We start from the raw sequence: 23,277 nt of genomic DNA on the forward strand, positions 1-23,277 counted from the left end.
ATCTGGTTAAATATGAATGGACATTGAGACTCCGTAACATTTCTTGCGATTGCAGCGAATTTTGGCAGTCAAGGAGGCTGCTTTTCACTCCACCTAGTATTCTCGGAACGGGATGTCACAAAAACCGTAGTATAGTTCGAAGGATCTGCATAGGTGTAGTTTACCTTCATCTCAAGCCTCTAGGCAATTGAACGAGAAGATGAAGCTGAGTTCTCACGGAAGATGAAAGCTCAGACACGTTTTCGAGCCAATAAAATATCAGGTCTTCGGATGGAGTGTTAAACTCTGCAAACTTTGCATAACTCATTTTTTTGCCCAGAAACTGCGATGATCTGACAAGGATCTTGCAGTGGTGAACTTGAAACTGTTGTTTTTATTGTTAAGGTTATCAGTCTATCAAATTGTTCGTGAATTTGCTCATTCGAAATGTTTGAGACACTTACACTTAGTTTAAAAACACGGAGAAAGTTACTGAAAGCGTTCTACAGTTTGCTTGATGATGAAATAAATGATTATTGAGGTTAACCTTTGAACAAGTCTGATGAAGGCGAAAATTTTATAGAAATTCCGTGCGTTCGTCTTAATGCCGTCGGAGCAATTTTCCAATTCTTTCATGAAAGGTAATTTTTCTTTTACTTTAATTTTGATGGAATAACATTTTGCTTGAGAGCAATTCCAGAAATGAACAGCAGAGAAGATGGTAAAATCATGGCCCACTTGCTCCGATTTGGATGAAAATATGATCACGATCAATTGCACTCAATACTGATTTTAAAAAGGAAGAATGATTTTTTTAATGAAAATTTCTTCAAATCATTGTAACTCGGAAACTGTTATTGGTGGAAAAATGGCATCGAAAAAGAAGAGGTAGGTAGTTATTTTAGACATGAATTATGAATAAAATGTGTCCGAAATTTAATTTGAATATGTTGACGTTAATGCGATTCGTGTCTTAAAAAATAAGTAGTTACTGCTGAAGCAATTTTTAGTTATTTTCAGAAATTCAAGCTCATGACGAAAAATAGTCAATGTAACACACTAAAATGATTTTATAGATCAAAAGCAACACATTTACTCATAGTAACCATTCAAAATTTTAATTTTTTTTTGAAACTCATATCTAAATGTCTCGAAAACGGTTACTTCTAGGAGAATGGCCACTAAGTATACATTAATTGCTTTGTATCTGTAAAATTAATTATACACGGAAAGAAATCCGTTACTGCTGTCATGATTAGAAAATCAATAAGCAAATAAGTCTTCTCTCATGAAATTTAATCATGGTCCGAAAAGGTGTTACTTGAGGAATGTATTTCATTTAAAGCCCGTAACTCCAATTTTCTACCCGGATATCACTTTGAACCCTCTTCCTCAAGTGATGTGGCAAAAAGCAGACATTGAAAAGCAACAACCACTGAAAATGTTTACTTAATCGTGAGGCTTATTCATTTCATAATTGTGTTGTTTTATCCACCGACTGACAGAGAATTGACAACATGAAGATAATGAACCGAAAATTGACATCGGCTTCGATTTTTATTTGGCAAACATCAATGTTACATTTTGTATATCTGAATGTATTCTTCCATATTTGATGTGACCGTTGTTTTTAGAATAATATTCCGAGAGCTAACGTCAACCGAAAAATAAATTCAACAGTGAATTTAGAACACCATCTAACGAAAATCAGAAAAAAATTTTGTTCAACCACTTTGATTATTTTGTAACAACACACGTACAGCTCAATACCTAAATATTTAAAAAAAAGCCGATTTTGCTAATGATGTTAAAAAAAATAAAAGGAAAAATCAATACACGGTATTTGCTAGAATACGACATAGAGTTTCTTTTCGAGAGATTTGTTTCACACGAGTTTTTTCATGCAGTTCGTTTAAGTGTTTAAATTCAGAAAAAAAATAGAGCAATGAACGCAAGTAAACACGTTATTTAAGGCGTCGTCGCTTAAAAAAATTGTTTTGGTAATGATTCAGATTAAAAGGAATTCGTCGTGCTTTTCACTGTTTTGCTATTCAATTGTGCATATATAAAACATAAGTTAAAATCGCGTAAAAACTACACCATTCCATTTAATTCATATATGAAATCTTCATATTTTAAAACATAACGCCTTCATTTATGTTGCAAAGATTACCATCGTAGCAGAAACACGCCTGAAGTTATACCCACAACGTCATGTGCGTTATGCTTAAATTTCAGCGAAATCAGTCCAAATGGATCATGATCCGAGAACTTTCAATTATGGTGTACCTTATGATCAAAAAAGAACCGGAATTTTCATTTTAAAATTCCCGCGCTTGTCCAATCGGTAAACTTTTATTCTCTCAACGTTGGCAACACTTTTACACACATTCTGTCAAATTTTGACGCATATCGTACGATTAGTTTTTGTTTGGCGTCTATACAAAGAAGTTGAAAAATTTTCGTGTGGCGATTTTTATAATGGATGAAAATTTAGAACAACGGCCTTTGGTGAATCGTGTCTAGGAAAAACACAGGCATACGGGTGGTATAAACGCTTCAAAGGTGGTCGTACAAGCTTGGATCATGATGAGATCCCTGGTCGCCCAACAACATCTGTTACTGAAGAAAACATTGAATCGGCGAAGCAAATCGTGTAGCAAAATCGTTCTGTACCGATTAGAGAGATTGCTGTGTTGTTGGGCATCTCTTATGGATCAGCCGAACACATTTTAACTGATGTTTTGGGTTTGAAACGCGTCGCTTCTCGGCTGGTGCCAAAAAAGCTGAGTTTCATTCAAAAACAGCGTCGTGTTGATGTGGCCAAAGAGATGATTTCCAACGCAGATAGTGACCCTACATTCATCGAATGCATGATAACTGGTGATGAGGTGTGGATCTATGAATATGACGTCGAAACAGCACAACAATCGACCGAATGGCGCTTCGAAGGCGAGCCGTTGTTCTAAATTTTCATCTATTATAAAAATCGCCACACGAAAATTTTTCAACTTCTTTGTATAGACGCCAAACAAAAACTAATTGTACGATATGCGTCAAAATTTGACAGAATGTGTATAAAAGTTATGCCAACGTTGAGAGAATAAAAGTTCACCGATTGGACAAGCGCGGGAATTTTAAAATGAAAATTCCGGTTCTTTTTTGATCATAAGGTATTATCATAACATGAAAATATATTATTTTCCCCAAATCATGACACGTTTTGCTCATTTCTAGAATCGGAATTTTTACCGTGTACCGTTGCAATAACTATTTTTTTACGTAAATAAGTCTTACTTTACTATGGGGCGCTTTTTAAAAATCATACTAATATGATCAGCAATTTTCTATGGAATTTTGTAATTGTGTGAGATAACAATGACTCAAATACTGAGTATTGTGAAACTTTTGGAAACATTACGCTTGCTTGCCTTTCTCGTACTCGCGACGACGGTTTCGAGGAAATCAGGCACATTGTCAGTTTCTTAGTTTATCGAATCCTGATCTAGGATTTCTACCTAAAAGAACAAAATTTAGGATATGAATTTTTCTATCTGGATTCTGGAACTAGATGTTAGAACTAAACTTTAGAAGTGACTTCATAATTTCATAACTAGAAATTAAGTTTCATAATTTAATTCCTAAATTCAGTTACAAGATTTATTTCCAGAATTCAGAACCTGCATGCTAGAACTAAATTCAGAGCATAGATTCTGGAGCAAGATTTTGGAACTGAATTCAGTTCCTTTATTACAGTTCGTAATTCACTTCTAGAACAACGTGGATTCTGAAAATGAGATCAGTTCCATATCTTTAGAACTAAATGTATGACCTGATTTCTTGATTTGGATTCCGAACTTGAATTTCGCATCCCAGATTTCAAATTTAGTGCTTTAATCAAGATGATTTTGCGAAGTTTACCTCTACTATATAAATCTACAAAAATAGAATTATTTCGTGTAATTTAATTGTATAGTAGAATTCGTTCAATATCAAAACGTCGTTCTTTAGTATAGATGCATCGTTACAATTCTGGAAGCGAAGCAGTAAAAGCAAAATTCACACAATCTACTTATACGAACGATTATCTATATTCGGAAGTGTAAAGGAAACATGTCAGTTTTATTCGTATTCACGTCCTCTGGTTATGTCTGAGACATTACCCACCCGCCTTTATTTTATATCGTTTATTTATACCCGGCTTTAACCTAATTTTGGTCGTTCGCCGGGTAGCCGCCTTTTTATTATTAGGAATTTAAAACTGGAAAAATGTATTAAAATTATTCCAGCTATTATACCTTTCCCTTTTAAATGTTTCTAATAGGCACACATTAAATTTGGACGTTAAGTTTAAGTTAAAAATAATATTATAAAAAAAAATAGGGGGACAGCTTTCTAATTTGACTTTTTCGATACACGGAACGACCGAAATCAGCATTTTCGCGAAAAATTTAGTTGATTTGCTGATTTTAGTTAGTTATTTTTTGAGACAACTAAAAAAATCTTACTTTTGCTGATTTAGATTTTTTATTCTCATTCCCTTAATAATAATAAAATATTTGTTGAAATGACTATTTTTTTTAGTTGAATTCACAAATTAAACGTACTGTCATTTCTTAGCTAAGGCACACTTCATATCCAGTCAACTAATTTTTTAGTTGAATTAAAGAAATATAATGTTGTTTTCAACCAATATGAATGGTTGAATTGGCTTCTGCAATCTGCAGCTATATGGCGCCCTGTCACCGAAACGGTAACACCTTAATGACTACTAGCCACTAGATGGCACACTACTGCCGAAAAAAATTCAGACGCGGTTGTCTTTTCTATATTGGCAGGTATAAATACGATGTTGTGTTGGAGAAAAAGACATAAACGAAACGTAAACATCTTTTTGAATTTTTTTTCTTCTAAATCACTGTTTCTTCATTCTCACTGAAAACTTTGAGCACTCGGAAAACAAAAACCGAATACAAATAGTACACCGGACGGCGCAGCTCGGAAGGTTTGAAGATACAAAAAAACTTCATCACAATTAGAGTGAAACATTCGAAATTCACATCACTGCTCCGCGTAAAAACATTATTACGCACAATCGCTTCAAGTGCGCACAAATTCTGAATAAATACACTGTCCACTAACAGTTTACGTCATTTTTACATATCGGTTTAGAAAATTATATAGGGATATATCGTAACACATGCGAAAAACATCTAAACAATTTGCGAGCAGTTTCAACAAGACTGTCCCTTTTAGCTTTTTAATGGATTGTTTTGCTTTGACACTGCTGTCCTTCAGTAATGACGGTGATAGATAAATAGAATCAAAGTTTCTGATTTTAATAACAAAATTAGTTGTCAATGAGAATTTCGTGTTGGATTGAAATATTGCTGGTTTGTGTCCAGAATATTCGCCAACTAAACACATTCTCTAAAAATAAGAGTTTTTTTCAGCACAGTAAATTCTATATTTTAACTAATTTTATAGTTATTTTGGAAATTTTGTTGTTAGAATCAACTAATTCAAAAACAGTAATACGAATTAGGCGCAGAGCTAATTTCGGTCGTTCCGTGTAGTTTTTTTTAAATCTTGTAAAAGTGTTCGTGTTTTTTTCCTGCATGCACTGTTTTTAGAGTGCTCAATCGATTTTCTATAACTACATGTGAACTATTCTATAACTTCATGTGAACTATTCTTGAAGAAAGTCCATACTAAAATTATACGCCAGTCTTTAGTCATCCGTGAAGTATAAATGTTAGTACTCATATTTTAGAACAACAATTTTACGATTCAGTTTTTTTGCATTTCTCATATTATGGAAGGTTATGCAATCACCGATTTTTGAACCGAGGCCCCAAGGACCGAGTGTCATATACCATTCGACTCAGTTCGTCGAGTACGCAAAATTTTATGTGTGTGAAAGCACGTATGTGTGTGAATGTAACGTTTTTTTGCACTAATTTTTCTCGGAGATGGCAGGACCGATTTCACAAACTTGGATTCAAATCAAAGCTCTTGTGATCACATACTAAATTCCGGAATACTATTTGGATCCGACCTACGATTCTGGAATTATGGGGTAAAATGAGCAGAAAAATGTTTGAAAAAAATATAATATTCAATTTTATACCATCCCTTAGAGGGGCGAAACAAAAACGGTAAAAAATTCCTAAACTGTCTTCAAAACTCCGGTTATTTTTTCAAGAACCGAGAAAAATTATTTTTTTTTTATAAAATTTTTTTTATTCAGGCCAATTTGCGTACAAGCTTTACGTGGCCGAATGAGCCATGTTTTTATTAGATAGAATAATTTTTTTACCGTTGGATCTCGTTGTCACCCTTTTTCTAGGGGGAGAGGAGCTTCCATTTTTATCTTGCGATGAGTGAGGGGCACTTTGTTCGTGGCTCGTCTCGTCCTCCATTGCCGCATCGGTGGTATCGTTGTTGGTTTCCGTTTTTTCTTCGTTTTCCTTGTAATTCGCCTTCTTGGGTTGGTTGTTAGTTGCTGTAGACGCGCCTTGTTGTGCATTAATTGCAGTTGTTGGTGGGTTTGATGGTACAACAGGAGTACTGCGCTCACTAGTTTCCGTTGTTGGGCGGTTGTCCTTATTTTTGTTTAAAGATGTCCTTTTATCAGTTTCAGTGCAAGGTTTGCCGTAGTGTGCAGGTTGTTCACAAAACTGACATGTAACCAGTTGATTTTCATACGTAATCAGCGTTTTACACGGATGTATCCCGTCTTGATCACAAATGATGTAAGATGGAATTGCTTTACGTAGTTGCATACGTACTACTCGCACGCCATTCCGGATACCCGGAAAAAAATTCCGCCATACTTCCCTTTCGATGGAAAGAACTTCACCGTACTGCGACATACATTCCCGAACATACTCCTCGCTGGTCTGCGGGGGAAGGTCATGCACGCGTACTTCTATGGCATTGTCCACCATGTACACAGGGATTTTATATTTAACATTGTCATGATCAATACTGTGCACCCCGTTATTAACCGAAGCAAATGCAATTGCATCTTTTTCACGTTTGAACATAATGTACACACAGTTAGACGCCTTGTTGAATTGAATCTCACTTACATCAGTAACGTTTAGATGCATTCGTTCCTTAAGCAAGATTTCCATTTCGGTTGCTGCTGGCCTAACTTTGCAGCGCTTGAAATCAATACAAATTGAATTTGGCCTTGTAGGCCAAGTTTCAGGCTTTGTTAAATCGTATTTGCCCATTTCGTACACTGTATTGTTCACTACACTGTATTGTCTTTGTTTCTATCGTCTCGACCGTAAGCAATTGTCGACTGTGTCTGATGAGATGCCAGCACGAACTGAAAAAATTATTTTGAAACATACCACATTGTTATATATGAACGGCTGAAAGCAAGAATCGGATAAGTACAACTTTGTTTGGAAAACCCGTTTAAGTATTTTCGAATGCAAAAATAGAAAAAAAAAACATTGAGAGCAAAAACCGGACATGGATTTTGCAATGCAAGAATCGTTTAAAAACATCTTTTCTGCAAGAACCGGACAAAATAACTTTGAATGCAAAAATCGGACAAAAAACTTAACCGGTACTTCCAAACCAAATGTATTTATCCGGTTTTTGCATTCAAAGTTTTTACAAACTGCCGTTGTGGGAACGCAGCTTAGATCAAGTTGCCCTTAACAAACAAGCTAACCATGCTTCGTCCACAGCGACAGTCGGTTAAAACTTTGAATGCAAAAACAATCTTTTTCTAGAAATTACGTTATTAATAATAGTGATAATGATGAAACGGCAAGTCTGTCAGTACGTTGTCCAGTTAAACTTTAATGATGCACATGTAGTTCAATTCGAACTGCTAAGCACTAACGAGTCGAATATGAAATGTAACGAAAATACAGAACAGAAGTTATGTACCATTGGAGTAAACTGAATTCCAAACACTCTAATTAATTATTGACATCAAACATTCGGCAAATCGATTTATTGGAGACGTGATAGCTTACAAGTTTAGAATATTCAAAGCATGCTTCTTGTTTCCGAAATGTTTGAAAGTTTTAAGAAATTCCGAAATTTTAATCGCAACTTCGTCACCTTCAAGTAGATTTATTACAAACCTGCTGGCCTCCGGAGAATCACACTATCATAGAACAACAAAAAAAATCCTGTCACATTTGGCTTTCATTAAGACCCGAAAGAGCCGACTCCAGTATTTCAATTAAACAAGGCAAATGTAGCCTGAAGAGATAAATCAGTTTCATCGAGCAGAATGACGAATTACTGTAGGTGGTTTTCTAGTTTCCACAACGGGATCCTATATCGGAGTTAAACAAAAAAGTCGAGATGTTCTCCGCAGAAGTGCTCGGGACAAGCATTAGATGCCGAGAGCGGCTCGTTTCTACTAAATTTAGTTACACACCAGCGTGACTATTAATACATGGGAAACTGGAAGGCACCCAAACAGGGAACAGGAAGAAAACCACACCCAAGATAAATCTCCTCACATATGTTTAGCCTTGTTGAATCCGGGCATTAGATCTGTTTTTGTTTATGCTTTTTAATTATCAAGCCAATATATCAAACGGTCCCAATGTTCGTGACAATCGCATCCAAAGCAGGAAAAGCGTAGTGCGACTCGAAGAAAAGAGGCAGCATAAATCAAGCCAAATGAAATGTGAAGCAATTGGGTGAGCTCGTTTTGTGTCCCACCACAGTCGCATTCGGTGAACAACTAGGACGACGATCCGTTCCGTCCACGGTGTATGAGAACTACAGTTCAATCAGTGCTCTAACTGTTTATTTTCCCGACGAATTCAAAAAAAAGTCTCCACTTGGCTCTGATCGATTTCCTAATAAATACTGACCAAATTGTCAATAAATTTACGAACATCATTAATTACATAATTTAAATATTTCTACCATGTCGAACTATATTATTTTCCGCCGAAAACTCTGCGGGATTGGCGTTCGTTATCTAGCCGGACAGATCGCCCACGGTCTCGAATGGGGCAGTCGGGCGGCCAGTCGGCGTATCGATTCGCCTTCTGCGCTCGATCTATCTGATCTATTTAATCAGAAGAATAGATGCAAAGCGCGATGATGAAGGAAGGCACGGGTAATAAATGATGTCGCCACCTTTACCAAGAAAATCGATCGATTGAACGTGAGAACGGCGTTAGAGCAAAGAAAACTTGATTCCTCGTGGAAAGTATTGTAATCTTCTTCATTTGGTGATTTCGATTTGGAAGTAAATCAATCGCTAATAGATGAATTATGCATTTCAACTACACGATAACTCTGAATTCTAAGGAAAGCTATGATGCAAGGATACGATAGGAAGCTATTTGGAAAAAGTCATACCCCGGCATTCTCCGAAACTAATTTACTAGTTCTCAGCGACTCGCTAATTTACAAGCACATGTCTTCAATAAGTATCGCTTTCATTATCATACAGTCTAAAACACACAGAGGCAAACAGACAGTGCCTAATCAAATTGTGAAAACCGTGAAACGAAGCCCGTTGGCGATGTGTGTCATGCAAAAGAGCAAAAGAGGAAACTAACCCAAAATCTACTGCCGATAACTTGACCGAAATCGTAAATCATCGCATTGCTGCCGCTGCTGGCCCTAACCTTAGTCCCATTCATTCGACAGCCAGAAGAAGAAAAATATCGAACCGTAAAAGCTAAACGACGACAAGAATCGCCAGTGAGAAGGTAATAAATTTTCTATTATCTATTTCGTTTGGTGGCTCGACTTGACTCCACGGCAGCCTCGTGCTGTTTATTGTGTAGCTTTTAATAACAGCTAGCTGGTAAACGGTGTAGTGGCCCGGACGAGCAGCCAGCAGCCACCGGGATCGGTCCCAAGATCGATGGTATTGAATGGGAAAAACCAATAATGCACGCCTTGGGGGTTGTGTAGCTATCCGATGGGTTATTAATTGATATTTATGCGTTTGGTGGCGAGTAGCAGCATATTTATAAGTTTTTGGAATTCTTAAATTGATGTGCTGCTCGAAACGTAAATAGAGATATAGTACAGTAATTTTAAGTGGACGATGTTGATCTCTTGAACCAAACGTAACGACCGTGTTGTTTATTTGTTGGAATCAGGATGTTGTGTCTGTCGAAGCAAATGGAAAACTCCAAGACACTGTGTTTTGAGGGCTATAGTACCACAAGAAATTGTTTTGGGAATTGTTTTTTTTTCGAATAAAATTTAACAGTTTGCTTCAAAAAACGGTAAAATTTGCGTCCACATATTATCTTGAAAAAGTAAATTTTCCTTCTCTTTACATCTGGTTAGCGTAACTTAACCTAAGATGACGCCAGTTGATAGCCCAAAACATAACACGTCGGTCGAAAAGTACTCGGTCTGACAAATAAAATAACGCTCGTCCTTGCTTCGGCTGGACATATACTAAAATTGGAACTAAAATAACGCTCGGTCTGACAAATAAAATAACACCCAGTTCGCTTTCACATCTCATCCAAATCAGTAGATATAACAAAACCGCTTACGTTCGGGACGGAAGAAACCAAGTACAGTATTGTGTAGTGAACAATAGAGCGATCTCGAAATGAGTGAACCAAACGAACAAAAGCTACCGCCGCTACGAAAGAATACAATTATTGTTGACTTCAGGCAGTACAAAATTCGACCTTCGATACGAGAACTTGAAAGTTTGCTTAAGAAGCAAATGCATATTGACATTAAACGTGTGCATTTACTTTAATGCAATAAGACAAATAATGTTGTTTACATCCAGTTTTATAAAGAGTTGGATGCAATTCAATTCGCAAAAGACAATAACAATGTGCACTATGTGGAGCACGAAAACATTAAGTACAACATTCCAGTATATATGGAAGATAGTGCTATAGAAGTGCGTGTGCATGATCTTCCCTCAAGCGTCATCGATCTTTATATTCGCAAAACTATGTCCCAATACGGAGAGATTCTCTGTATCGAAAAAAAAGTTGAAAAACTTTTCCCCCGGTATTCTAAATGGCGTATGTTTGTTACGCATGCGCTTGAAGAGGCCTATACCTTCTTCTGTGACTTTCGGCCAGGATACAAGAATCCCGTGCAAATTACTTGTTACCTATGACAATCAGATGGCCACATGTCAATATTGCCAAAAAGCTGTTCACAACGCTGCTTTCTTCACACCAACCTCAAGCAACCCCAGTACACCTGTGACAGCCACCAACAACAATGAAGTATCCCCTTCAATGAAACCATCAGTATCCCCTATAGAACAAAGTACACCAGCTGCAGTTAACAACTTACCCTCCAACCAACCATCAACTGCAACCAATGTACAACAAGGCGCATATACAGCAACTAGCAACGAACTCAAGACTGCGAACAATAAGGAAAACGAAAAGAAGGCGGAAATAAACAACAAAACCACCGATGCGGCAATGGATGACGAGACGAGACACGAACAAAGTGCCCCTTAATCCTCGCAGGAGGGAAATAGAAGCTCCTCTCCCCCTAGAAAAAGGGTGACAACGAGATCCAATTCAAAAATAAAATTTTTTTATTTAAAAAATCGGTTCAATCGGCCACATAAAGCTTGTATGCAAATAGGCCTGAATAAAAATATCTTTTAATTAAAATGAAATAACGCTTTCACTCCAATTTCCGATTTAATTAATTGAAGATTAATACAATTATTCCAACGGCGTTCAAGTACAGAGAATGGCTTTTCACGGAAAATGAAACCTATGTCACGATGCATTTCAGTCAGGTTTCCGAGCCTTGATAAATCAGGTCTTAGGAAGCAGTGTTTTACTTGGCAAGCTCTGCAGAAACGATTAATTTGCCGGGAAACTGATGATTTGGCAAAGAATTTGCAGCGGTGAACTCTAAACAGTTTTTTACATAACCTACTAAACAAAATACTCAAATCAGTATGAACCAGGACCAGTGATTTTTCGGTCAGTGCAGCGATAAGGTCTAATGTTAAGGTTATCAGTTTATCTGACTGCTCACGAATCTTCTCAATCGAAATGTTTTAGACAGTTATCAGGAAAAAAGCGACTTTTTGGAGAATTTTTTCAAAAAAGCTTTCAGTTTTTCGGAAAGCCGTCAAAGGAATATTTTATTCTATCATGAAAGTTCCTTTTATTGTAGTTTCGATTTAAATTTTGCTTGAGGGCAATATAAAAAATTTGGATGAAATTTTGCACACATCTTTAGTATGACAAACCATGTATTAGTATTTAATAAGCAATTTTTTTCCTGCCTATTTGCGTACAAGCTTTACGAGACCGATAGAACCGATTTTTTAATCAACCGATTAAATAAAAGTAATTAAAATCATCAATGTGGAGCATGGCTTTTCATAAACTTAGATTCAAATTCAAGATCATATTAAATGCACACATAAAAAAAATCCTGTGATTTTACATCTTAGGCGGATACAAATACGATATCAACCGAAAAGCTTGTGTATCACACTCTGAAATTCGTGAAAACCGATCCATACGATTGATACCTGGTTCTTCTAAGCGAAGTGAGATTAAAAAAGTACTCTATAACATTCTAGAAGATCATCTTTCGAAGCAACAATCATATGTAGAAGTTAATATGATATTTTTTGCACCGGTTGATAGACGAGCGAAATACAACTATATATCTGGTTTAGTCCTTCCATTCGCTGTACATATTTATCGATCTCATAAGCCAGTGGCAACTTTCATCTGGCACATTCCTGATATCGAGGATGCATCTGCCTTTGCCACAACTATTGCTAGGATTGAGGCAAATATCGTATCAACTGTTCAGTCTGATAAGAAAAAGAAGGCACGTGAATTGTTTTATGGCACGACAAACTGGACGAATAAGAAAACCAATCAGTTTATTTCGTTGATAGAAGGTGTTGTATATGTTTTATATGTCTATGACAATATTTACAAACGATCTTTTACGTAGGTAACGACACAGACGAAGAGTGCTCACCCTCGAATGTTAAAGATAGTGTTAAGTTACTCATCGACGAATGCTATGAATTAGATGAGATCGTCGATATAGAAAAGGATGCACGAGATTGCCGAAAGGATCGATTCAAACATTTTTGGGAGGCTACCGCGCAGAGAATGACTACGCTGTTGCGGAAGAGAGGCGTCATGGGGAAACATCTTGGATTTCTCCATTATGTGTATCATTGCGAGATCTGATGGATAAATGTGAAAGGAAAATGGAAGAAATATTCCCCCACTGTGATCAGAACGTTATCCCATCATAAGAATATTTTCGTATCCAATTTCAACCAAGGAACAGCAAATCCGCTGTTAGTAAACGTTATTATGGTCGTTTTGACGTCAAATTTGGTTTGCAGAAACGAACCCTTCATAAAGCTCATGTGGACCAGCATTATGGAGCTAAACAGTTTCAGTATTTAAAAAAAATGGCTGGTGAGTATTCAACGTTCGCTAAACTCTGATTTCAATTCTGATAATACAAAATTAGGACTTTTCTCAGCGCATTCTTTGGTCTTTCTGATGGATGACAAAGCGTCCATTCCGGTTGGATTTGTAGGAGCTCCAGTTAGTGCAACCAGACGGCAACGATCTGTGCTTATGGCAGGGATAGATCCCAGGGGATTAAATGCTATGGATCATGACAATATTCCCCAACATCTTGTCCCATCAGTCTCATTAAAGTTAGTTCCTCCGAAGGAGATCAACGAATCATGGTACGGAGATGAACCACTGATCATCCTTAAGGATGCAATATTTCAAGCATCTAGTGCTTTTAGACATGCTTCTGAGCTGATCAAACACCTATCTGACACTGACAAACAGAAATCCATGATGTTTATTGGGACAGATGGAGGACCAGATCATAACGTGACATCGATACAGGTTATTCTCAGCTACATTTCGTTGTTTTTAGATCAAGATTTGGATTACTTGTGCGCCGTTAGAACACCGCCAAATTTCTCGGTTATCAACCCAGCACAGCTAATATTGCATTGATGGGAGTATCCGTTGCTCGAAGCCTAAAATAACGATTTGAGTCCTTAACGTATAAAGGAAATAAAGTAATAGTTGGGGATCCTGCTTCCGAAGATGAGATCAATGCGCTTAAACGCAGAATATCTATTATATGGAATGAAATTAGAATGGACAAAAAACTTTCTAAGCAACAGGTTCTTAATAACTCTTTATTTTCGAAATTTTTCGAATCACATGTAAGATCGACAACGTATGCTCTACAAATCAAAAAGTGTACTGATCACCAATGCAAGTTTCACCTGAAAAGGCGAATGGATACGGTCGATTTCGATAAAATACTGTGGATGCCATCACCAGAACCAATTGATGACAAATTCAAGGATTTTGAATCTGTCTATGGTCACCAAGAACCACACGACAGACATGTACCTAGTAAAAATACGAAAACTGCGTTTATTGAGTCAGCTTTACCAAAACCTTCATTTCCACTTGCTGCATCCCGTGCACGAATGATTGCTATCTGCACTGAATGCAATTTTCCTCGCCTTTTGTATTCTAAATATGCGTTGAGTAAGGATGATGCTGCGGCCTTAAATAGATATCTGGAGGAAAAACTATTCATTTGTGGGGCACAACTGGAAGAATTTCCAGATGTTTTTCAAAATTATAAACTGAATTGCTTTGATCCTGTTTCGCTGCATTATTATCAGGCTGGCCCCTCGCTTCCAGATTTCCATAAATTGTGTTCCGAGTGTTTGAACAAATGAACTGTTGCTACCGTTAATAAAATGCTTTTTTGTAAAAGATGCTACGCAAATGAGAAAAACAGCGCACCAAAAACTGTAGATCGTCTTCAAAAGGCCGACCTAAGAAGCAATAAAATGCTGTTACCTTGAATATTCAATTTGAAATACACTTGTTATACCATTGAAAATAATTTTTAATTTGCATTTATCCTTTTTTTTGTCCCCCCCCCCTTCCTTCACCATGAAATCATCAGTTGGACCAAACCAAAAAAAAAAGTATTTGTATCGGCCTTATTAGATGCACATAAATGGAGCGTCGCAGTTCACTAAAATTCACGTGGAAGAACATTTAATATTGTTTCTAAAACTCCATGACATGAAATTCGTTGAAATAAAAAAAATACTGATAGCAACCACCGCGACTTGAACCGAGAATCATTGGATTGCAAGTACCTCTATTAATCGACTGAGCCACAGAAGCATACATCTGCTTGGTTGGTAAAAGGTGCATTTAAATTCATACAGTAGCACCTGCTAGCAGAATGCAAGTTACAGTCGAAACCAGTAAAATTCAAGCTCATCTAACATTAAGTCAAACAAATGAAATTTTCCGTCATTTGACAAATTAGGTCTTTATGAAATACATCGTATGAGGAATTAAGTCACCTGTATTATTCAATTTTTTTTGGTGTGGGTAATAAAAAATTCCACCCTAGTGAAGATCATATGGTTCCAAACAAAATTCCTCATACTTTTCGAATACGCGTTCCAGTGCCGGAATTACACGGTGATGAGTTTTTGAAATGTCATACCGTTGTTTTCAACGGTGTCGCAAAAGCCTTAAAAAATCTTTTAAATGGGACTCACCGATAAATAAACATATAAGTGATAATAAGTAATAAATAATAATAATAATAATAATAATAATAATAATAATAATAATAATAATAATAATAATAATAATAATAATAATAGTAATAATAATAATAGTAATAATAATAATAATAATAATAATAATAATAATAATAATAATAATAATAATAATAATAATAATAATAATAATAATAATAATAATAATAATAATAATAATAATAATAATAATAATAATAGATCTGATTAAATATGGCATATTCCCAAGCGCTGAAACATGTAAATTTACACATCTGCTTTAAAAGCGGTGTATATTTGACACATATTCAAATCATTCTAGTAAAATTCAGCAGAGCTACGTTCCTATGAACTGTGTCATATGAAAATTTGTCACCTGTAAATTCAAGAATTTTTTGCTGTTTTTATAATGGATAGGCTAGATTTCGAATACATGAATTAAATAAAACAAATCGATTTTTCAAACTGTTTCCTGTTTTTGTATTAGCTTGTTTTTACTGTCTTTATATAAGGTTTTTGCTTTGCATATAATGCTAAGATTTACAATGTCTATTAATCAGTAATAATGATTCCGTTATTGCAATAAAATAGCTACAAGAACTTTTCAGTGCCAGTCCCTTCCGCTCACCTGTTTGCCTTAAATCAACGTACGCAACCGTGTGATGGGTCCTTTCACTAGCATTAATTTAAATTTAATATATGCACATATTCTTGCTCTTTCGTCGTTATATCGCTTACTAGGTGCTGGTGGTTGTAAAATATGGTTCGATTTTACTAAACTTTCACATCGCGTGATTACATGTTCAGTTTTACTTATTCGATATATGATACACGTATTCTAGAACAAAGTAAAACTCTGAAGGATTTGATCACTGGATTACTGGATTACTTATGTCAACATATTTTAATTAACACTGGACTATTAGTATCGCCAGTAGTTCGTGAGGGAAAAAGTCCCGCATTGACTTTACAAGAGCAAGCGTTTGCCGACAAGTACTTATTTAGCACAGAAACTTTTCTCCGTTCGTTGGCGATAGACTGTAAGTAAATCAATTAGATTCCAGTTTATTTACGTTTTGCACATTTATTATAAAGTTTGAACAGAGCTTATGACCATAAATTATTAGGTTATATATCACTAAAATCACTTTCAAGTGCTTCGTTTATTTCTGTTATAGATCTGTCTTTTGATTTTTTTTTGCTACGTTAACGTTTTTACAACATTTTGTTTTATTTTTCGCTTGTTCCGACGATTAACTACATTCAAAGGTGGAAGTTGACTTGCTTTGAATTTGTACCCAAGCGTTCTCCTTTCGAGTCAATTGTTATTGTTGCTAATTTTTCTAACTATCTAGAACCAATACAGATCCTTGGAAGATTCCTGCACCTGTGCTTCCAATCCTGTAAATAGAAAAAAATATATTGTGAGAATCATTTATTTGATTGTATAACAGATGATTAATTTCGAAATATTGCAGGAACAGTTTTTATGATCACTTAGAACGACTTATATCGATTTTTCATTTGAACATTAAATTTCAACCATTACTCATTTTGCATGGAACTCATCTCTACGATGAGAGAAGTGTGCGAACCGAGCAAAGAAAAGCTAAATCACACGTTCTTTACTCGCCATCCCACCACCACAGTGACGGTGATCTTTTTCAGAGCAGTGGTGTGCTGCACTCCACCTCACTCCAGAAGGGGAGTGGGTTTTGCGGGCTGCTGCGTTCTCGGAGAAGTGGTCGCGCAACTTGTGTGATAAAAAGGCGTGTCTTCGCCAGCGGACCGCCGAATGCGATTGGCCGTGAGCAATGGCTACCGATGCCATAAATTATTTTTTTAATTATAATATTATACCTCGTTTCTTCGGACGCAATCCCTGGGATACAGGTTCAGGCGAAGTTGGTTCAGGCAGGGGGAAACGAAATGCTCATTTAGTAAATTAATTGCATGCTGGCGTGTTTGCAATCTATGCTGCTCTACGGTACGGTTGTGCAAACCACAAAACGCACATGGTTTGCTACCGCGGTCATTTCGAAGGGAAGTCCCGATAGTTTTAAGGGAAAAACGAGGGGCGAATCAAAAAAAAAGTTTGGCAGGAACATTCTTGTGCCGATCCGCTCGACTAGGGGAGGGATCTGTTGTTTCGCTTCTCGTTTTGGCCGCCGTGGACCTTAATTAGATACAGCCTAAGCATTCATGTTTCGTATCAATTATGTTCCGAATGGGCGGCATTAGATCAAAGGCCCTCGCAGTTGGTCTTCTGGAAAAGCTTCTACCGCCCGAGCTAAAGTTGGTTTGGAAAAACGGTTTGGGTTACTTGGTGGAATTAATTTTCTCTAATTGCTTGTAATTATTTTGACGGATTGGTGGCAACATTTTCTGCGAAAATTATAATTCTTACTGCTTTTTTGCCGTGAACTTACTTTGATCGTCAGTAATTATCGCAACGTACGCTACTGGCAGTCCAAGTTAGGACTAGGAAAAGTGCCGACGGACTCAGTTTACAAGCTCAACATAATTTCAATGGACAAAGCAAATCAGCTATGAGCTCGAGAAGCTTTTACTTTAATCTTCCGCTGGTTGGTGATTCACAACAATGCCGAAATATAACCAGTTTTTGCTTTCATTGAGAATAGTAAATGCCTCAATATTGAGCAACCGCAATTAAATGAATCAAAAGAGTCACTTATGAAAGTTATCGGGATAGGATAAACGTTCCCTGAAGCCTGTTTTGTCTGTGTCAAGTAAAGGATCTCATAAATAAACGCATTTACATAATCAAACTTTTGCCAATCTAAAGCGAACTTTGCCGAGAACTCGTACCAAACGCAAACTAATATCAAAGCAGCCACTGGCCCGGTCCCATACCAGCGGCCCCAACAGCAACAGAAAGCGTTTGTAAAATTTATGTGACATATGAAATAAAAGTTCGTCCCTTGTGCTGTGCATGTAAGGGGCCATCTTTCCAGTTTGGCCCGGTCCGGCAGCATAAAGGCGGTTACGTGCTCTTCAACAAAGGACAACTTTCCAGTTGGCATCCTTTGTGTACGGCAGTATGTCGTATGGGTACCGGAAAAGGTTGCCTTTAATCTCATGCACAAAGGCGGATATCCCCTTTTCAGGAAACATAATTCAATCTCATACTCCCCCCATTCGGTGGTGAAATGACATTTTCTTTGCTAGGTCCAGGAAAGCAACGCCAGCTGAGTGGATATAAATTTGTATCCATGCGCTCATGTCAAAGGACGCTGGATATCCAAGCAGGCACCCGTCAGCACTTCGCTAGTGTTGTAACGAATTCGCCATGTTGATTGTTCTACGTTTCCATGAGTGTGGTGAAGTCAAGAAAATATATTTCGTCGATATTTCATTTCCTTGGGATGTGGAGAGTATATTAAATTTATGTTTCGTGTGTACCTTGTATTAGCACTATTTCTACATCGAAAGAAAAATTTGTTTTTATATCTAATCTGCTAGATTTAAACTCTGCACAATTTTCGCTGCAGTACCAAAGTATCAATGAGAAAATCTTCAATTTAGGGCAGAGCAGTCCGGTTGGAATGTGTAAAATTTCAATTAAATTTTACTCACTCTCCATAGCGAGTGTCTGACCGCTGAGTTCTCTATGCAGAGTGGTTCAGAACTTTGAACTCTGATTTATTACTATGTCCCAAATGTATTAAAGTTCTATTATTGCAATGTATTTCATTTAATTTTGCGATAGATAAAAATTTATCTTACGGCGATTGGCTTCAGATAAAAAAGAGAAAAGGGTTTGAACCTCATCGGCTGAACAAAGTCTGAACATGAAATTAGTGAAACAGTCGAAAATTTCTTATAATCAAACTCTTACTCCTTTTGAAGTTTATCGTCCATAAAATACAGGAAAATTTGTTATTATGCTTCAGAATTTATAAATGCGCAGGGCTCTTCTTTTCACATCATCCATCGGATTTTGTACCGTTGTAGTAGCCTATAGGTGCAAATCGCCTGCCAAACCGGGTAGAAATATTGATTTGCTTTGTCAACTAGGGTTGCCTTTTGAGTTGAGTTGTATTATCTCCACAGTAGTTGGAATGAACAATTTCCCCGGACAGGAGAAGGTTGCTATGTCGAGTTCTGTCTTTGATATTTTTTTAGATCGCAAGCTCTTATTTTACGCTAAATTCTGTGTGTCTGTTGTTCTTACTACTTATAAATACTCATAAAAAGCTAATTTTATGGCATTTTCACTTGTAGCCTAACCCTGCCCAGTGATCATCATGCTTGTGTGAATTTGATAGCAGTACGGGTCGACACTAGGTTAGGGTCAGTTTATACCGAAAACGATCTCATGGCGATTTGCACTCAGCTAGCAAGTGCAACTGTATAAATTTACTTGTATGTACCAATTATATCTCAAGCAGATATATGCCATCTGTGATTCAATCGATGGACGGACCCACTTCGTCATCAAAAGATTCTGGGTTCAAGTCGACAGTGAATTCTCGATATGTTTTTAATTTTTGAAATCATTCTTGAATGTAAATTAATGTGCAACCGTCGATTTATGTGCAACTTATGAAATGTACAATCACAAAATTGCATCTGTGTGTATATTTCTAGAGTTGGCAAATCAAGCAAATCAGCGTTCAGGAGAATACAATTTTACCGGTTATGAAAACGTAGGGAAACTTTGCGTTTTTTCAAGAATAAATGTATTGTTTGCAGCAGAGCACTGACTTGGTCTTGAAAACTCAAATATAACAAGGATATTTACTACCTAGCGTGTACATGTGGGCTGTGGGAATATATTTGCGGAGCTTCATAAAGGACTAACACGAGATTATTCAAAAAATTACATCAGTTTGTAACTTTTCTCCCACTGAACAGAAGTTTAATATCTTTGGTGTAACTTATTTTTGAAGTTTATTATATACATCTCATGAGATGTGTTGCGGCCAAAATGAAAATGAAAAGGGCGGATGGCTAATGTAATAAACATAACTAGAGGACATGAATACGTATAGAACTGATATGCTTTCTCCACACTTCTGAATATAAAAAATCGTTTGAATTAGTTTGAATTTTATGTGTGTGAATTTCGCAACTTTTACTACTTTACTTCCTGAATTGTAACAGTGCATCCATACTAAAGGACGGCCTATTGACGGCAAACTATTTTTTTTGGATTTACATACTCGGTAAAGAAAAATTTCGTATAATCGCATTTGTCGATGGATTTTGTTTTATAAATCCCGCCACACTTGTTCCGCTTTGGTGCTAAAAATTGCAATAAAAAATATATGAAATGCTGAAAATTCTGGACACAGTTTGACAGTTCATTGTCATGGAAAAATTTCCCACAAAACCACTCTAACAAAAAAATCTGTCAAAAAAATTTGAATTTTGAAGTTAATCAGTTTTTAATACTCAAGTCCTATTTATTATTCGAAAATATTTTGTGGCTTATTAAAAAGTTCAAATTTATGTAAATAGCGTTGTTGGTTGTTTTGAATTGAAAGGTTGGCGACCTCTGCCCCACATTCTCATTTTTTTCGCTGAATAGCACCGTCGGATACTCGGAAATCATCTCGGCAAAAAATGAAATTGCGGAGTCTCGACAATCTCAAATTTGACAAACGTCAGTTGTTACATAAATTTTCAGGCGAATGTTTGCTGTCTGTTCGGTATAATCTGCCTGGACTAATTCTATTTGTTTTAATGACCACCGGAAATTTTTTCCGAAATATTTCTTCAGAAAATAAATGCGTAGTGCCCAGCAAAAAGATAACACGTAAATTGTAGTTTCCTAACAAAATTTTGCCAAACGCATTTACTGATCTCGGGATAATTGTTAGTTACCGATTAGTACAATATTGGCAAAATCTCGGCAAAAAGATCACTAAATTTACTAAACGAATCTCGGATAACATAAGCAATCAGCAAAACTGTATTTTGACGATCTGCCTCGGAATTTTGTTTTACCGACATCGAGATTTGGGTTTAAGTGTGTAGGCAGCAGAGATGCCATGTATACAGATTTATCTGAATTATACAGATTTTTATATGCTCATACAGATTTAATACAGAGTACAGATTTTTTACAGATTTCCTCAATTAAATACAGATTTATACAAATCTCACAAAAAGTAAGAAAGAAAAAATTAAACTTTTCTTTCAGAGCTGTTTTAGTATTTGATTCCATTGATGAGATAAAAGTCTTTGTATCAACGGACAAATGACAAACTAATATGGAAATCTGCTTTGAAATCCATATATATTTTAATTTGAAACCAATTTGAACTGATATTGAAATTTCATGTCAAATTATGAAGTCAACAATTTCAAACTAGATAAATATATGGAAATACAATTCAATTGTTGTGGATAAATAAATAAAAAGTGCTTAATCCACCTTAATGAAATGATACCTTTTATTTTTATCAATCAGCATGTGTTTTTTGCATGAATATTCTTCGGTGTTTCAGTTTTCATGACATTGTTCTAATATCCGTCGTTTTAAGTGGCAATTTGAGATTTTAATCACTCATTACTCTGTAATGTCGAAACTGCATATCGGATAGAATTTGAATCTAAAAGTGTAACAATCGGTTAAACATTACATGATATGTCAAAGTAATTTCCACTTTAGAGTTTAGGGTAATTTAAGGTATTCCCAGAGCCGGTATTCAGAAACCAACATAACCCAAACCGATTCGTATGGCCATATGACGAATAAATTGCAATATTTTTGAGTCCAACCTTAAAGCTTTTCGGGATTGTCATCTTCTATATCGCTTTGAATTTTAAAAATTCATTATCCTATAATTCCAGAATCGGAAGCCAGAACTGGATAAAAATGGATTTATTTTTATTTGAACTTTTGTTTCTGAAATTCGATTTGGCTTTTTTTGAGAAAACGATTGAGCTTCGAGAAACGATTCGATACTGGAGTCGGAATTCGAAATTCGGTGTAGCCGAAGTCAGACAAATTCCCCTGAGAAGCTGTATAGTTTACATTTGTTTCAAAATGTTTGAAAATCTTTGTAAACATCTTAGAGGAATCGTAGTGCGAATTAAATTTTTGGGTGCCTTCCGAAACGAAAACTGAATACAATCAAAAATGATATAAGTTTATTTGGTTATCGACTATCCAAATGTGCTAAACCGATAAACCTGATCAGTTTATGTGATTTATGGATCTGACTCAAAAACAAGATGTTTAATAAAATCTTAAAACTTTTCATTTGAATCTCAGATCGGTTCAGCCATCTACGAGAAAAATGAGTTACACAGTTTTATTTTCGTTTCACATATCATCCTGTAGTTCCGGAACCAGAGGTCGGAACCAAACATAATTCAGGAACCTTGTTTGGGAGTATACGACTTTTCATATGAATCTGGGTTTGTAGAAAACGGTTGAGTAATCTCCGAAAAAAATGAGTGGAATTATTTGTCACACACGCATTTGTTGATCTCGAAGAACTGGTTTGAATGGTATATGGCTGTTATGTTCTTCCAGTATTTATTGCTGTAAGTAGTTAAATCAATATAATTATGGAATTGCTTTCAACTCGAAAATTCTGCCATCATCTGGTTTACATATGGCATATTCGAACGATTATGTTGCCAAAAACGAACCGTGCTAAGATCGGTCCGAGGCAAAATATCATGCTACTTAGAAACAAATGTATGTAACAGTATAAAAA

The 23,277-nt window shown here is 36.2% G+C and overlaps 1 protein-coding gene across 6 annotated transcripts in view; it reads right to left on the bottom strand.

The window, feature by feature from the left end:
- Positions 1 to 16,036: 16,036 nt before the first annotated feature.
- The window catches only part of LOC131429991 (protein vestigial), a 102,026-nt gene continuing 94,785 nt past the window's right edge, over positions 16,037 to 23,277 (bottom strand). For all 6 annotated transcript variants that reach the window (XM_058594585.1, XM_058594588.1, XM_058594587.1 and 3 more), the window contains exon 8: positions 16,037 to 16,981. In XM_058594585.1, coding sequence (XP_058450568.1) covers positions 16,932 to 16,981 — 50 coding nt within the window. In that variant the 3' untranslated portion in view covers positions 16,037 to 16,931. The remainder of the gene's footprint in view (positions 16,982 to 23,277) is intronic.

Source organism: Malaya genurostris, chromosome 2, assembly GCF_030247185.1.
Source record: "Malaya genurostris strain Urasoe2022 chromosome 2, Malgen_1.1, whole genome shotgun sequence".
Lineage (NCBI taxonomy): Eukaryota > Metazoa > Arthropoda > Insecta > Diptera > Culicidae > Malaya > Malaya genurostris.